The sequence below is a fragment of the Nesoenas mayeri genome (genome assembly GCF_963082525.1).
Source record: "Nesoenas mayeri genome assembly, chromosome: 17".
Classification (NCBI taxonomy): domain Eukaryota; kingdom Metazoa; phylum Chordata; class Aves; order Columbiformes; family Columbidae; genus Nesoenas; species Nesoenas mayeri.
In genome coordinates, this window is record NC_137565.1 from 2,210,049 (window position 1) to 2,227,496 (window position 17,448).

General features: G+C 41.1%; 1 protein-coding gene across 1 annotated transcript in view; it reads left to right on the top strand.

The window, feature by feature from the left end:
• TMEM132D (transmembrane protein 132D) overlaps positions 1–17,448 on the top strand; it is a gene marked incomplete at both ends in the record, with an annotated part of 199,575 nt that overhangs the window by 40,224 nt on the left and 141,903 nt on the right. Inside the window, one exon of the mRNA XM_080355047.1 lies at positions 3,126–4,014. Coding sequence (XP_080211173.1) covers positions 3,126–4,014 — 889 coding nt within the window. The remainder of the gene's footprint in view (positions 1–3,125; positions 4,015–17,448) is intronic.

A 17,448-nucleotide genomic window follows, 5' to 3' on the forward strand; every position in this document is an offset into this window, starting at 1 on the left:
CAGGTAGCCACTGATTGAAATCCTCACCAAACCATTCACAGCATGAGAGGTCAAACACAGACGTAGTTGTAAGGGATTGAGAAATAATAACTCCTGGCATAAGCACAGCATCAAAATTAGATTTTATTGATTTGCTTCAAAGTGTTGGGGATCATCTCCTGAATTCAGAATGCGGTGATGCCGCTCAGCACCTGCAGGGCTTGTGCAGCGGTTGTGCAGTGCAGCAGTTACTCCAGCTGCAGATCCAGTGGCGCTCAGGTGTCACTTGCTGGGCTCCTCTGCAATGCCTCAGCTTAACATCAAGTGATCTTGCAGCTGGCAACAACCAGTCTATTCCAAGTCGAGTGGGTCTCTATGGATCTTAGGAATATGTGCTTATATGGACAGATTAAAACTCCTCAAAGTTTGTTTTAATCTGGTACTGCTGCTTTTTCTATTGATGCGGAGTATGACATGCTCTGTGCCGTATGTCCACACGGAACTACTGAGCCTGGTTAATGTGCTGCAGGCTTGCACTTGGTTATTCTGCTGCCAAGTTCCCCGTGTAGACGAGCCTTTGGATATAGTGGTACAGGAAAGAAATGAAATTGTGGTCTTCTGCAATTGTGTAATTTTTGCAAAAATAGTTATGGTTACAATGCAGGACACTGTTAGTTGTTTTTGGTTTTAATTTCCTATCCTTCAGAAGCCTTTTTAGACTTTCACAATCAAAATCCAGATGGTACTGCAGAGCTCAGTGTAGTTTTTGAGAATCTTTTTTCCTGTTTGTGCTGATTAAAACTCTCCCCAGATGAAAGTGTAGAATTGTTAGCATTTTTGGCCTTTGGCGGTTTGGAAAGCTGCCGCCAGCTTCCAGTGTAACCAGTTTGTGTTCAGTGCACATCCATGGCTTTATGGTGGGGAAAGTGCAACAGCGAGCAGACCAGTTTGCCATTGCCCCAGCGTTTAAAAACCAGTGGACCTCGCTCTATCTGGTGAGATTGCTCCCATTTTGTAATAGGCTGTTCACCTGCTGGTGCTGTGTGGTTATGTTTGTTTGGTTGTGTTCTCCCTTTAATTTGTGTTGCTCTCCTATTCTGAAGAGTCATTGATTTACAAACGCTGAGGAATGTTGTCCTGTGGAGATGGGCAATACAGAAGCAAGATTTTTAATCCCTTAGATAATTAAGCACTAAAATAAATGATTAAAAAATTATGAGGCGAAACACTCTGTTAGTTTTAATATAAAAATAATGTACTTCTCCCTGTGGAGTGCAAGGGAGGGAGCTGCAATCAAAATAAGGGAAATAAAAAATTGAATACCCTGAGCTTTTTCCCTCTCTTTTAGTTGCCTCCTTGATGCCTCAGTGTGTTTAATGGTGCTTTGCCAAGCTGTTGGGAGGAGTACAAAATGAGTGTGGAATTTATAAATGGGACATTAGATGGAGGAAGGATGTTATGGGCTGGGTGATCTGAGCAGTACAACAGCAGAACAGATTTTGCCTTAGGGCTGGATGGGAGAGATGCCTCTCTGCAACTCTAAGTACTTGCAAAGCCATTTAGAGTTGTTAGAAATCTTTGTTGGGGGATTATCTAGAGAAAGGTCTTTAAAAACTTCATCTTCTCTCAATGACTATCTGGAGAGAGAGTGGAGCTGCATGCTGAAAAGACCAAGGCTAAAGTAAAGGGTCTTTCTGACTTAAAACAGCAGCACAGGAAAAGCGACTTGTCCGAGTCTATGGGGTGTGAGATCTCCTGCATAAGGTGGTTGTTGGTGTGGGAAGCGTTTTGCAGACGGCTGTTGGTGAACACTTGCAGTCTGAAATCACAGGGTTTTAGGAACTAAAACTAGGACTTGAAGAGAACCAGCTGCTTCTATCCTGTTCAAGGATTTGCAATGAATTGCAGCACATAAATGGTAAATTGGCCGTGAGGGGTAACTGATGTCAGTTTAGGCCACCACAGGACTTGCTGAGGAAATAAATATTTAGGTTGGATGCCAAACAAAAAGTAAGAACTAATAAGGCATTTGTGAACTAGAGCTGGAGAAACTGGGTTGCTGTTGAATGCCACCTGTGGTAGCTCTTTGCTACTTTTCTGAAGAAGGGTAAGGATTTGAGTTTGCTATGGAAAAAAAGTGCAATTTATTTCACAATTATGGTATGAAGGCATAAGCACCAAGGTCAAGTGTTCAAACAGGAAAGGTCATATTGTATTTGCATCTGTATTTCTAAGCGCGTCTCTCTGCTCTTTGGGACTGGCAGTTCCTAGAAAGGATGGAGAGCTTTTTCTTTAATATGATAGCCTGCCTCGGGTAATTGCTCAATGGCACAGTTAAAATAGATATCTTGCACTAAGAGAAGCTCAGTGTCATTGAAAATGTTCTTTCAATGTGCAGTGATGTACAGCCTGCAGATAATGCACTTGTATTAAGGAACAATGTCAGGTGAGGCTACAACTGTGGCATGAATAGTGATAGATATTTACAGAAAAAACCCCTCTTTTCATAGATGAAGCCAAATGGAAGGGACTATACATTGGATGCAAATAACACTCCTTTTGAAATCCTCTAGCACCACAGTGTTGTAAAGGAGCTTTTGTGTAAATGGTTATTGTGCCAACTATTCTTAAAGTGAAATGCAGCCTTGTTCAGGAAACCACTTAAAGTCCATGTATTGCCTGAGAGTGCTGAAAAGAAGATTGAAGTGAGCTCTAAGTGGTCCATGTGCAGCATTTGGTGTAAAATCATTGCATTGGTTTTCTGTACAGTTGTAATGTTAGTGAACAAATTCCTTTTCAAATGTGCATGTGCAGTGATCTTATGATCTTGTCTGAGATGCTGACTGGGTAGTTTTGCTCTCCAGTAATAAATGCATTGCAAGTGAAGATGTGACCTGTGGCATAGGTAAACCTACCCAGGCTACTTCTTCCAATGTAGCTGCCATGTAGAGCATAGAACCTGTGGTTTTCCAAGCTAACTAGATAAATCATCGTCTACCTAGGCTACCTCTGCATGGATTGATGATACTTGCTATTGCCACTCATAGCAGCTACAGCGCTGTCAGTCCCCTCAGTCAAGTCAGCAAGGTTGTATCACGGTATGACATGAAGATCTGATCTTTTAAACTCTCCTTTCCTTTCAACAGTGACTGAGAGTCGAGGGATCCTGGAGAGTATACAGAGGTTTTCTTTACTGCCAACTTACTTGCCTGTGACCTATCGTATCCACAATGCGGATGTTTCCTTCTTTCTTAAGGAAGCCAACCAGGATATTATGAGGAATTCTAGCTTGCAATCCCGAGTGGAATCCTTTCTGATCTACAAATCCAAGAGGCCACCTGTGTTAAATGCCAGCTATGGACCTTTTTCCATTGAACAAGTAGTGCCCCAGGACTTAATGTTGTCTTCAAATCCATTTGGATCTACTAACAAGTTCTCCTTTAACTGGAAACTTCAGGCCTTCATAATGAGTGACAAAATTTACCCGAGCAAGCCCAAAGTGCAGGTGCTGTTCTACATCGTGGGCAGGGACTGGGATGACTACAGCAGCACGGAACGGCTGCCCTGCCTGCGCGTGTTCGCTTTCCGAGAGACGCGCGAAGTCAGAGGCAGCTGCCGCCTCCAGGGGGATCTGGGCTTGTGTGTGGCGGAGCTGGAGCTCCTGCCAAGCTGGTTTAACCCCCCCACGGTTGTTGCTGGCCGTAAGAAACAAATGGATCAATCTGAAGGGAGCCCTGTGGAGCTTTACTATGCCATACAACCAGGAGATGAGAAAGGGGAGTGCACCAAGGAGGATATAAGGAAAAATAATGGGATCCGACCAGGGCGCAATGACATTGATGAGTCGGGACCTCCCTTGCAGAGGATTGGAAGTGTTTTCCTTTACCAGACACATGCTGTCCCTTCCTTAAATGAAATGAGATTGGATAATAATATTGCCATCCAGTATGCACCAAAGACTGTCAAGCAAGGTGACATTTTGACTTTCCTTGTATCTGTTGCTAAAAATTCAACAGAAGATCAGTTCACGCTGAGGTAAGGCTGGTTTGTGTTTCTTTGGTACCTGATTTTTTTTGTTTCTCTGCTCTTGATATGGGAAAGCACTTTCTCATGGATTAAATTGCCCAACAATCCTTCAGTTGCTGCTCTACAGAAATGGTATTGTAGTTGGCTGACTCAGCATTTCTCCTATTGTTCAGTCTAATCTTGTGTGAATTGGCTGAGATGTGATCTTGAGTGAGAAAAGGCCTTTTCTTGAAGTTGTCCTTTGAAATACTACTTATAAAAATTGAAATAGTAGAGCTGGGACCTATCTGTGTGCTAATAGGAGATAACATTGAGAGTCTCCTGAGCTGGAGTTTGCAGTGCTCCTAATCTCTCGTTGAACTCATGTTAAGATTAGTAAAGCTCAAATCCGCAAAGATATTTATAGGAAGTGAGCAAGAATTAGGCATCTAAGTAGGATTTATATGCTTAAACATTTCCCTCCAATTTCTTTTAAGCCTGGTTCTGTTTTATGGGAAGTTTGAGGCTCCTAAGCGTTATTGATATACCAAAACCATTTTGGAAAATGAAAAATACGTGTGGTGGGTTGTGGTTGTTTTCTGAATGTAACATCAAGCTCCACATTGATTTACTTGGTTGTTTTCCAAGCATTAGGATGTCACAGTGGGAAGCTCACCAGAACAAACCAATGGTGTAATAAAGGGAAGAACAGCAAAGACTATGAGGCTGTCTGGGGGCAAACCGAACGCAGATGTGCGAGTGAGACTGTTCAGTTGTCTTTTCAAGTTTGCCACTGTGTTCCCGCGCTGTCAACCAGGGTTGTGTGGCTGACACGTGGTGTGTGTAGAGCTGATTTCATTCCTCTATCTCTTACCTATAACTCACGTCAGCTCTCTTAGAACTGGAGGTAAATGTTGGACTTTGGCTTCTGAGATTAGGACTGACCTGGGTGTTTGTCTGATTCAAGGATGGTTTCCTCTTCACCTGGCAGAGCCCAACACCAGCAGGCTATCTGTCTGTCTCCTCTCCTCACCATATCCACTTTTCATTGTCTGAGATTTAAATTGTTTCCTGAGTGACTAATTTTAAGACAGACAATCTGAGTTCCTTATAGTAAGCGTTCAGGGACACCTTTCTATCTTTCTCTATACCAGTGTCTTTAAGGGATATTACTGCAGACATGCGTGGAGACTTCTATTACATTTGAAAATTGGTTGAAATATAAACATTAAAAACCTTTTATTTCTAAGAGAGAATTAAGGTGAAAACCGTTTGTTGTTCTTACTCTGTAAAGTCAGTCTCTTAGAAACCTGACTTCAAAGCATCTCTGTTTCCTCGAGCTGTGATCAGTTAAAAGCAGAGCTAGTTATAAACATTATAATTATGTGGAGGTTTTTAATTTTCAAAAATCTTACTTTGTTTAAATTAGGATGAAAACTGAACATCTAAATGAATGCTTCTAAATTTAATTTTCTGAAACAAAAAGGAAACAATATGTTTGAATTTTGGCTCTTTTAAGATCTAAGGTATCATAAAATACAAAAAAAAGAGCTAATAATAGCAAAAATCAGTTCAAAATGAAAAATGTGGCATTTTCTTCTTCAAAAACACCACTTTGCTGTTACCTTTTAAAAACATAAACTTGTGTAATGGCCTGCCCTCACTTCCATGAGTTTTGATTTCTCCTGACCTGCTTTCTCTAACAGTATCTGGCTTTCAGATGATAATCTGCAGCAATATCAGAATAGTTCTAATATCAGCTCCACCACTGCCTGTCTTTGATCGAGCTACAGTGTGTCTGAGCTTCTGTTTGGCTGGTTTTGTGGTCAGAATATTAGCATCTATATTCTGCATTCATCCCCCCAGGACACGTACATAACTAATTGCGTTTTCAGTGGTTGCTAATTTATCTGTGTATCTTCTGCTCTAAGGGCAAAAACTAATACTAGGTAGGAGCAAAAACTGAGCTTGATTAATTGCTTTGGTTCAAATCCTTTTCTATGTTGGGTTCTCCTATAACCCCAGTGTTGGAAAAGATGCCTCTTTCGTGGCCCTCTCTTCAGGAATAAATATCACTCTGTGATTTGATATTGAAGTAACCCTTCACTGACTTAAGGCCTTATTTCAGGATCGGAAATCTTACAAGTTGGTCTAGTATGTCAGTTGTCCATAACTGAATGATCTTTAAAGGTCCATTCCAACCCAAACCATTCTGTGATTATACTATATAGGTTCTCTTTTGACACGGTTGTGTGTTTGTGATATGCAGCCTGTTCTGATTTCAGAACAGACCCTCCAGCTGTCATGGTGTAAATCCCATCAGAGACCTCTTCTGTGACCTGAGTGAGTTTGAAGTCTCTAAACGTTGAAATGCTCTTGGTTTGTAGAGGTGCAGATGTTGGGTCAGGGTAGACTGAAAGAAGCTTCATTCCTGTTAGAACATGTAAGTATGAGAGTGTGAACAGACATGAGAAAGGCTCTCCATCTTATCAGTCAGGGTGCAGCAAAAAGGAGCAGAAATGGCTCATTCATGTAAATAACCAATAAAATGATTGATCATAATACATAGGAAAGGGTAGCAATAGAAACTAGATGGGGATTATGCAGGATTGTACATTAAAACCTGCTATGTGGTCAGATGACTTGGAAGGGCTGTAGAGAAAGTGATGTGTTCCAAGATACCTGTTTCACCACACACCAGATCTCTCCTTGCAGACACAGATTTGGGACACAATAATCCATAAGGCTCCAGTGTGACTTTTAGCCAGTCAGTGAATTTTCGTCCTCCTCCGTTCCCCCTGTCTAACCCAGCAGCTCTGGGAACAGTGACCTTGTCTGTGCTTCATCCCCTGATTGCCAGGGCAGTTCTGCTCCTTGGGACCAAAACCCATGTGTGCAGTAATGGATAATGGGGTTCTAGGGTTTCTGCTCCTGTATTCTAATTATCAATAAAACCAGCATGTGCTGCTTCTATCTGTTCTCTTCTCACTCTGATCTCCTCTCTGGTAAAGCAAAGCCCCCCACTCCCAACTCTTTTTTCAGAAAATTGTATTAGTTTTTATTTTGAAACAGTCCTTTATTTTTAGAAGTTGTACCTTGAGTGGCAGAAAGACTTGGAACTGTATTCATAAAGTGAGGCCAAGGGCTGCTGGCAAAATGCTTTTACCATTGCTTTTGCTCCAGTGGACTGGAAACTGTGGCTTGAACAGATGGAAAATATACGATATACAGGTCAAAAAAAAGAAACAGCCATGCAAAACAACCACAAGTCAAGAATTGCTCATCACTACTGAATATTTTTCATTTCAAATCAATTGTTTAAACTCTTTCCCCTTTCTAATAGGAGATTGTCTCCAAGGGGAACCTCCTAGAAAATGCTAAATACTACAATATTTAGGGAAAGGTGCCTTTTTAAACCTCATACTGCTGTTCTGTGCAGTGCAAGATTCAGCTTAGTGAATGTGAAACTGATGGACTGATTTTAATTTTGCAAAAGATTTGGACCATAAGGGCCAAGGTCTATGCTTTGTTTCTTCATGAACTAGAGAAATTAAAAATATTTGTCTTGGCTCTGTAAGGGTGAGCTAGAGAAAAGGAAGGAAGGAGATGACAAAAAGTTAGATGATGGCTAAATATGGAACACTGCTGTAAGCACCAGGTTTGGAGCTTGCACTGGAGCACTGGCTTTAAGAATCAGACTGATTTCTCAGCTTAATTCACACGTTTGCTTCCTCTTTGGTGCTGGTCAAATCACTTCACCTCTCCGAAGCCATTTTGGCACTGCCAATATCAATAGTTATTCGAAGCTGACATGCTGTATTGCAATGAGCAGTGAAGCACTATTAAATGCCTTTATAAAATAAGTGGTTGAATGTGCTGTGCCTTTATCCTATTATAGTATCTCCTTTTGAATGCAAATTCATTATTAATTGTGTTCTTTGTTGCTGGCCAGATGGGAGTGTTGTGTGTGGAGGCACAAAGTGTGGGTCCATCCCAACCTCAGCGTCCATCACCCTGCCCAGCCCTGGGCATTGACCTGTGAGCTCCCACACAGTCTGGTCACCTTGTCACACCCTGGGGACCAGAGAAGGCTGAAGAGTCTCTGCCCTTCCCAACAAAAGGGGTTGAAAGATTCCTGAAGTTTGTGGAAAATATTCTGGTCTATTTTGTTTTACTGCTTTTCTCCAAATTTCAAGATATGTATGCTGGAAACTGGAATGGAAAGGCAATCTTTATCTGAAGTGTTTTGCTGAGAATGGAAAGCATATAAAGTATTATTTCATGTCAGTCCTTCAAAATACCTTCAGTAATTAATGCTTCAAATCTTCTAGTGTTATTCAATTACAGTTTTTTTGCTGCAAGCCCAAATTATTGCTGGTTATTAACACTATCCTGTGTTACATACTTTGCAATTAATATATGTAAGAATGCCATAGTTTTCTGAACTTAGGAACATGAGCTTTCTGAATCTACAGTCTAGATATAGTTCTTTTTTATTAGCATGTTTTGCTCAGCCCAATAAATAAAGCTTCATTTTTGTTTTAACGTTGAGAATGTTGATACTTCCTGCTTGCAACCTTTTACATTTGTTTTGCTGCTTCTGGAGATGAATCAAAAAGAAATGATAGAGATGGAATTGCCGTAAGGTGCCTGATGTCAGGCATAGAAATATTCATGAGGGGAAAAAAGTTGTAGCTTTTTTACTGTTAAAGCTATTCAATTTATAGTTATACTTAGTGAATCCTATGTGCTAAATTCTATACAGTTATTACTGTTAAAGCAGTGATCTGTATCTTTTGATTTTTCTGGTGGAGCCCACCTCCACTGGAGTTTGTTTTGGTGGTTTGCCATTGTTGGTGTGTGTTTGTATTTGGGGTTTTTTTGATGTGTGGTTGGCTTGGTTGGTTGGTTGTTTTCTTCCCCTCCGTTCATCTGTTTTGCCAGCAGTATCTGCAGCAGAAGCATGGGAGTAATGAGCCCTTTCCCTGAGCATCCTCCAGCCCACAGCTGTACGGCCTCACTGCAAATACAGCTGGGAACTTGCACTGAAGGGCTGAGCTCCCCAGAAAGGGTCGGTAAGAACTGGTTGTTGGTAACAGGAGTTTGGATGTGGCTGTGTGATAAAGCAGAGCATTTTAGGCTTTGTAAGCCCTGGATATTCATGGGATCTGTCCAGAGTTGCTCAGCGCAGGGCTGTGGGTTCCTGGCAGCCGTGGGCTCTGAGTGACACCCGAGGGGACAGGGTTCCCAACCCTTCTGCAGCCCAAGGTGCTCCTGGATTAGGCTTGAAATGAGCTGCCAGGGTGCTGCGGAGTGAAAGTGCTCTTACTGCTTTGCTCTCCTATGGCAAGTAGATTTTTATGCAAAATACACACTTTGCAATCGGTTCTTTTTTGCTCCCCTACTTACCTGGGGCTTTCACTCTTTTCTCTTTCCTGGGGACAGGCTTTCTCCCTGCTGAGATCAGCTACGTTCGTGTTATAGTGTGTAATGACCTCACTGCAAGCATGGGAGATGATGGTACAAAGTGAGAACATGTATTGTGCTGTAAAAGACGTGTAGGAGTGCAAAGGGGTATGGGAACGATGTGTTTTGAAGAGAGGACCTTTTCACTGGCATTTTATTGCCAGAAATTGGAATGGTTTTGTATGAAGACCTAAATAGAGAAAATTAGTTAATTGTGCTGTTTGCTTAGCTCTGTTTTTTCCTTTATGTATGTGACTTAATGCATTCAAGAGGTGCTGCTGGAGTGGAAAAATAAACTCCAAGAGAAGAAAGAAAACCTTGTGATTGACAGAAGTGATGCAAGCTGGGAGACAATCTTTGCTATTAGTAGCTGTTATAGACTTTTCATTGTGACATGGATGCCTAAGACCAGTCTAAAAAAGAACCTGATGCTCCAAAATAACACTTAAATAGAATATAGTTGTCTGAATTCAAGTGAGCAGCCCCCCAGGCAGACAGGATATAAAGGTGACCCAATAGCTTGAGGTAGCCTGTGCTCTGCATTACTGCGTGTACTGTCTTCCAAGCGGCATCTACTATCTGTGGGCTGTGAAGAAGTAGACATCACTCTCTATTTCCTACTGACTTTGTAGATTTGTACATGCGATCTTCCAACTTAGATCCTTTAAAGTTAGGTACTGGAATTCATCAAACCAGAATTCTGGTTTCCTTTACATCCAATGTGAAATCACCAGGTGTTTTCTGGGGATGCTGAGCTCTGAAATGGCCTTTCAGAGCAATCACAAACTGGTCTAGAAGGTGACAAGGCCAGTGGGGAGCCCACTGGTGCCTGGGGATCCAGAGGAAGGAGAACCTTGCGGCATCACAGCTGCAGACAAAGGAAATTTGGGATAAAAATACATGCAGTCACAGGTTTTGAAAAATGAACTCATAGTTTTTGCTTTCCGCATCTGCTAAGAAGAAATCAGTAATATCTACCTTGGCAAAATGTGCTTCTTCGTGATGAATGAACTAATTGAGAACTTCTGTTTGTTGATATTTGATAAATACAAAGGACAGTTATAATCCATTAGACCTCACAGGTCATTTGTTCGATCACTTCTGCAATGATGATTGATTTACTTATTGGCTTGAATTCTATTTGTATTTGAGAGAGAGATATATCCTGTCACCAATAAATTGGAACAATCTTGAATTATTTAACATTTTGTAGGATCTTCCTTTTGATGTATATATTTTCTCAATCAACATTAAAAGTTGTCGAAGAGTAAACTCTAAGTGGAAGAGATGAGGATTGGTTTTCCAGTTAAAGAATCCCGCCTTTCTGATATTCTTCATGTTCTTCATTGTGGCCTTAAATGTTTCTTCAGCTATTATGGCTGAGCTATTGGAAAATCTTTTCATTTGGAGGAAATCCAGTTTAGCTTCACTAGCAGCCAGAGTGTCCTGATTTTAGACTGTTAAGTTGGTCTACACTATCATAACCTATATATAGTTTGGATTTCACTGTCAAACTCTATCACTAAAATTCAAGAGGAAAGAATTGAAAAGTATAAAATACCATTATTCTTAGGAAATGAGTAAAAGTTGTGCTGGAAACTTGTAAAATTGATATTGTGAGAAAGGTGAGTTTTATATGAATAGTATCTACGATCTTTTTGCATTCGTAAACCAAACTTGAGGACAGAGATGTGTAGGTACCATTTTTATAAACCGCTGAGAGGGTTTGTGGTCTGCCTATGGTGTTTTTTGTGTTGTATTTGTGATGATAATTATGGGAATATAGTGACTAGTGTGAAACTGTGCCAGTGAATAAGCAATGCTCATTGGTAATTGGGAAAAATTGTTCCTAACAGGCCCCTAGAGTTTGGGTTACATGAGCTTCTCTTATTTGTCATTTTGTCTAACTATCAATCAATAACATGAAAAAGGCTGCATAAATACATGAGGGTAGCAGAGTCGAGATCATTAGCACTCAATTTATACAGCAGGAAAATCTGAACAGGACTGACATTTTTATCAAATAGCTTGTGTGCTCCTCTAGTGCTGAGCTGAATCAAATTTTATTCTTAGTGCTGAACTAAATAATATTTTAGTGGTAGAAACAATCGGGCAATAAGTGATGATCAGGGAGGTTACCAGCCACATAAAACTCTGTAATGAGCTGGGCTTTTTCTCCTGGCCTTGGCTGATGTGGCTGTTCCATGGTATCCCCGCCCTGAATTTGTACCTCTCCTGCCAGACTGGAAAGAATCCAAATGTGCATTTTCACCTCCTTCTTCTGTAGCTTTGCTTTGTTCTGGCACTCAACCATCCCCTTCTATTTTCTGCTTTAAACAGCTCCTAAAATCTTCTCTATGACATGCATAACCTTAGCAGATTAGGAACTTCCAGAATTCACGTATCTTATGTTAGTGGCTGAATGTGACTCTGATTTTTAGAAGGCATGAAAAAGTGCATTTAAGGGAACTTGAGGAGATCTGATTTTTTTTCTTCCTTCTTGCCTCTCTCACTAGCCAACATTCAGTAAAATGCCTTGGGCACAATGCAAAGAATGACCAAAAGACTGAGGAACTAAGGAAAGGTACTAAGGAAATCTGAGAACTTAAAACCTGCCTAATCCTTCAGAGGGAAAAGAGGATGAAAGATGCAGCAGTCTGAACCTTTTTTATTATTATTTTTTTTTACATAGACTAGAGGCAAAGTGACAGTTTAGGAAAGGCACCAATGCCTGACGCTATTTAACAGTACCTTGAGATTTTAAACAGCAAGCTTACCGTATCCCCAAGGTTTGCAGGCCTTGTAGCTTGGTTTGCCCTTAGTGCAAGGGTGGCCTTTAACAGGTGGAATTGCTCTCCATGGTCTCCTGGGCTGACTCTTCACTTAGTGTATTCAGTAGCATAAACTAGAGCAGTGACATGTTGAAGTAAGTGGGAGTTAGGTACTGGCACCTAAGAAGATGACAGTCTTGTGTCTTTATTGTTTCATCATTATAAATGTGATTTCCTAATATAAGCTTGTACAGTGATGTCCTTTCTAAAGTAGCGTTAAGGTGAAATCACACCCATGCTACTGGTTGGTAAAAAAACTTCGCTCCCAGGCTGATATTGTTTTTCCTCCTTTTTTCCTCTGCTGCGTTCAGCATACTGTACCAGTATGAATTAACTTTCATAGCCTGTTTATGAGGTAGTCAAGCAAATATAATTTTGCCCATCTAGAAGACGGGGAAATAGCTTTCCTGCATTTCGAAGTGATTTGCTAATGGCCCTGGAATTGTCAGTAGCAGCATGGAGACAAGTACTAAAGAATATTGACTTCCAGGGCGCTCTATTGCCCCTTCTTGCACTGGCAGATTATATTAAGAAGAAAATAGTTCTTTTTGTTAAGATTATTCCAGTTAAGATCCTCTGCTTTGAGAATCAAAATAACATTGACTGAGCAAGTGTCAAAAAACTGAGATCAAGCAAACCATTACTCACATGAGCAGTCTGACTGTTATGGTTTATCGCATTGCAACTGTACCCAAGAGCTACAGTCATACTCCAAGCCCTGTTACCCTGCTGTCAATACCCAGACCAGCTCCCAGCCTGTGCAAGGAGCAAGCACAGCTGGCTGGGCCATCAGGAAACATGAAGCTGTGTGATCTGTAAGTTGATCTTCTGCTAACAAACCCCAGGATAACTGTGCAGCTTGGGTTGGTGGGTTGGGTTTTTTTGGGGGTACTACAAGTTAAATATCTGGAATCAATGTCTTTGAATTTTATTTTCTTCCCGTGGTATTTCTCGATTCTCAGCGGAGAAAATGTGAGAGGCTCCTTTGTGGCAAGAACTGAAACAATATGAAAAAAGGCTGTCAGGTCTGCGCTGGATAAATGGCAGACAGATGGCAAGTGTGATTGGCACCGACAAGGGGTGAGCCGCCTTGTTTGCGGGTGCTGCTCCTGCCATCCATCACGCGCTCACCCAATAGTGGGAGATGTCACTGTGATGTACTTAAATCCCCAGCTGACTGATAAAGTGAAGCCAACAGGAAGGAGGGTTTGGGTGAAGGCGTCATACTGGGAACAGCGTGACTTTAAGGTGTGTTAACACAGATAAAGAAGCATCAAACATTGTGTTCTGAGATAACGCACAGAGTGTTTTGCTGTGCGCACACTGTCCCTAATGCTGTTTGATCTGAGCGAGGATTTCTTGTTGTTTTATCAGGACAAGGGGATTATACATCTAACACCAGTGTGTCCTCCAAGCTGAGGGCCAGGGACAGCCCTGAGAATGGGTCATTGCCCATTTGCCTCCCATTTCCTTGACAGTGAACCAGGTTCGTGCTTTTGTTGCGGGACAGGGAAACACTCCCCTTGAGAAAGCTCCAGAAGTTGTCATGAGACAGAGTTCACGTCTGCTTTGGGTGCCAATTTCTAAAGCAAATCCTGTGCAAAACGCAGTGCAAACTTTCATTTTAGCTCTGGTGTGCCCCAGCACCTACACGAAGTCCCATGGTGGGGTCTTTGACCAGCCTGCCGCTGTCTGTCTGTCCAGGAGCCCTGCCAGTCACTGCTTTGCTTTGAAAATATTGAAATACTTTGACTTCTCACAATGTTGCTTTCCCTTTTTTTTTAAGGGGGACAGTTATCAGGAATGAACACAAATGTATGAAATGCTTCAGGGGATCTCAAAGTGCATTTTTCATCACAAAGAAATGTAACATTAGTTTGTGTTTCTGATGGCAAGCCTGAGCTCTTTTAGATTTTCTAATGTATTACTTTTCTGAAAGAAATGAATCTGACACATCCTTATAACACCTGTGTGAAGTTGTGGTATACTTTAGTAAATGGTCTTGTTTCTTTATAAAATTCCACTTATTCATGGGTATCAGTTTTCCAAACAAAAGATCCTTTGTGTCTGCAAAATTATAAAATCTACCCATCTCTTCTTGCTCATTGTTAAAATACAGTACACGAGTGAATCCTTGGCTTCGCTCTGCAAGGAACAGCGGCTAAAATCAGACACAAGTGAGTACAGTTTGACACTTTGGATCTAATACCTAAAAGCTCTGAAGTGTTTGGTTTTAAGGATCATTGTCTTTTTGAGAAATTGCCTTTTTTAAGTATTCATTACTCAAGCTAATAGATACTGATAAAGGCTTTATATCATCTGTTGGGTTTTTGCTTGCTTGCTTTGTTATTTAAGGAATAGGATTGCTTCCCTCTGGTTCTTGAACATTTAGAGTTCATGTATGAAGGCTTTTTTTCACTCTGCAACTAGAAATGCTAATAGACTTTGATTTGATTTATGTTGAGAAGAAAAATCTATGTTAAAATCCCCTTTCTAAACCGTACCTGTGATCCAGCTTTTGTGGAGGCAGTAATTGCTTTGCCAGTCTGTAGGTTGGAGCTGTCTGTAAAACCTGAAAGAAAAATGTAAGTCGCCAGCAGCTGAAGCAATTGTTTGTGGACAAATTCAAACCCAGAAGGGGAAAGTCAATTTTCAATATTACCTCTGTAGTTCAAAGAAATGTTTAAATAGGCCTTCCACTGCTTAAATAGAAGGGGGAGGGAGGTGAGCTATAGGTATGTGCATTGCTAAGACAGAAAGGAGCTACAAAGAAGAGAATAAACATCAAAGCTGCTGGAAGGAACAATATAAACTTGTAACAGAGTTTCAATAAAAGCAGCTATTGTATTTGCCTCTTTCATAGATCCCGGCTCCTTTTGACTAAAACACCTTCCTGTGGTAACACCGTCTCTCTGACAGCATCGTTTCCATCTTTAACACAGATGCTGCAGAAAGTAGCCCTTGTTTCCAGGTGTTCCAGCATTCAGACAAGTGCCACATTGAGCACTAGGAGAGTGATATTCCGAGGGCCAAGGTGAGTGGGAGGGGAGGGAGGAGGAAGGAACAGACACAAGATGCTCAACCTCTGGGCCAAACAGTCAGTGGGTGTCTTACCGGGGCTGGGTTTCCCAGTGCCAGTTAGCAAAGACTGCAAACAGTGCGATTTCGAGCATTTTTCAGAAAGAAATAGATTTCAAAGAAGTGCTGTTCCTGGGAGCTGGAGCAAGCTTGCATAGCACAGAGTTTTGGGAACCCAGCAGTAACTTGCTGTGCCTCAGCATCACTGCTGGAATTCACAACTGGGTGGCAAAGCTGCTCCCTACACAGTACAGCCTGACATCAGTAGAAAGGTGGTTTCAGAGGAATAATTCTTGGGGGGTAGCACATCATAGCACACACCAACATGAATGTGCTGGTTTTGTTGCACGCTTATAAATTCATGGGAGCAAATGGAGAGAACCTGTGCAAATATCTACACACACTTACTAATCAGGTTGTGTGACTTGGGAACGGCACAGGTATGAGTCAGGGTGCACAAAATCTCATACTTTTGAATATTGGCATATTTCCCCCCCCCACCCCAGACATAGGAGATGATACAGGCCTGATACAGAACTGGATGCATGAACCTGTTTTACTCAAGCATTCAATATTTTACTTCTTGCTGCCTAAGGAATGGTCACAGAGTTTTGTGCTCTCTGAGCTCTAAGCCGATGACACAGTTGAAGTAGCTTGTGCTGCTAGAAATATGTCCAGGAAATCATTGTATTGAGCACATCACGCTCTAGTGATCTGCAGCCTTCAGGCTTTGGAGACCCTCAACTGTTGTGGCTGCTGTGTGCAGTGGAGAGCAGGGCTTCGAGCAACCGCTGACCATGCACATGTTCAACCTTTGCTGAAACTTGATAAAAAAACTGAACCCTAGGACTTGCTACATCTGTCCAATTTCTTTCATTGTATTTATTCTAGCTTCTTGACCCTTTTGATAGAGGAAATATATTCCCTTTCAGTCAAAAATTCTCTATGCCAGATCCCTGTGAAGAAATGCTTTATGCATGGCTTGGAGATCTTGTAATAATTAGGTGGATAAAACAATTTAGAATACCTGAAAAATCTCATTATTTAGCTGAACAAGTTTATGCTTTTTTTTTAACCATCTGGAGTTGATGATACTTTTCAGTTGTGAAGGAAAATAGGAAGAGCTTGGCTGTTCAGGTTCTTTTGAAAAATAGACTCCAAACGTCAGTTCCGGAATGTTTCAAAATACAAAGCTGTTCACCACAGGCTTGCGAATGGATGGACTAGGACCCAGCTGAATAAATAAGCTGGCTGCAGGGAAAGAAAGATGAAAAGGGGGAGGGAAGAAAGAAGTGCATTCCCCAAGATAAATTCACATCTGTGAAATAAGACACTTCTAAATGTATGCTAATGGCCTAAATGTTTCCATATTCAATTAAGTAATAAGTCCCGAGTTGGCAATATCATCCCCAAACATTCATTTACTAAGCGAAGGCTCCACTGGGATAGCAGAGGCACCATAATGAGCTGATGTGGGCAGTAAGACACGATAATGCCTACTTCAGAGGGAATTACTGCTTTCATAATGCAATTTACAACAAGAATTTAGTTGTTAGAAGGGTTTTTTCCTCTTCATTATGACAGTGTAATTATGACTCTAGTGGCTCAGAATAATTTCAAGAGGAGTGAGTTACCGAAGCTTTTGTGCCGAGTATTCTCAGGCACTTTGAATATGGGACTAAGTGCTGCTGCTTTGATAAATAGTAATCAAATGGAAGGTTCATATAGGACAGCAGCCTACTCACAGCTGATCTCATCCTCCTTCACCGCATTCTGCTTATGATGTACTTAATGTCTTTTTTTTTTTAGTTTTATTACTTATCAATTTGATTTAAAAAAAAAAACAACAAAAAAACCCAAAGAAAACAAAACAAAACAAAAAAACCACACAACAAACACAAAAGAACAAAAACCACCCAACATAATATCTGCTGTAAATCACCCTAGTTCAACAGTAACTATAACAACAAGCTCTGATACAGTATTTTCATCTACAGATGCACCTGTATAGAGCATTCAATGTCAGCATCTTGATTTACAGACGGAGAACTGGAAGCATGGGCAGGCTGAATGGATGTCTCTGGTCTGT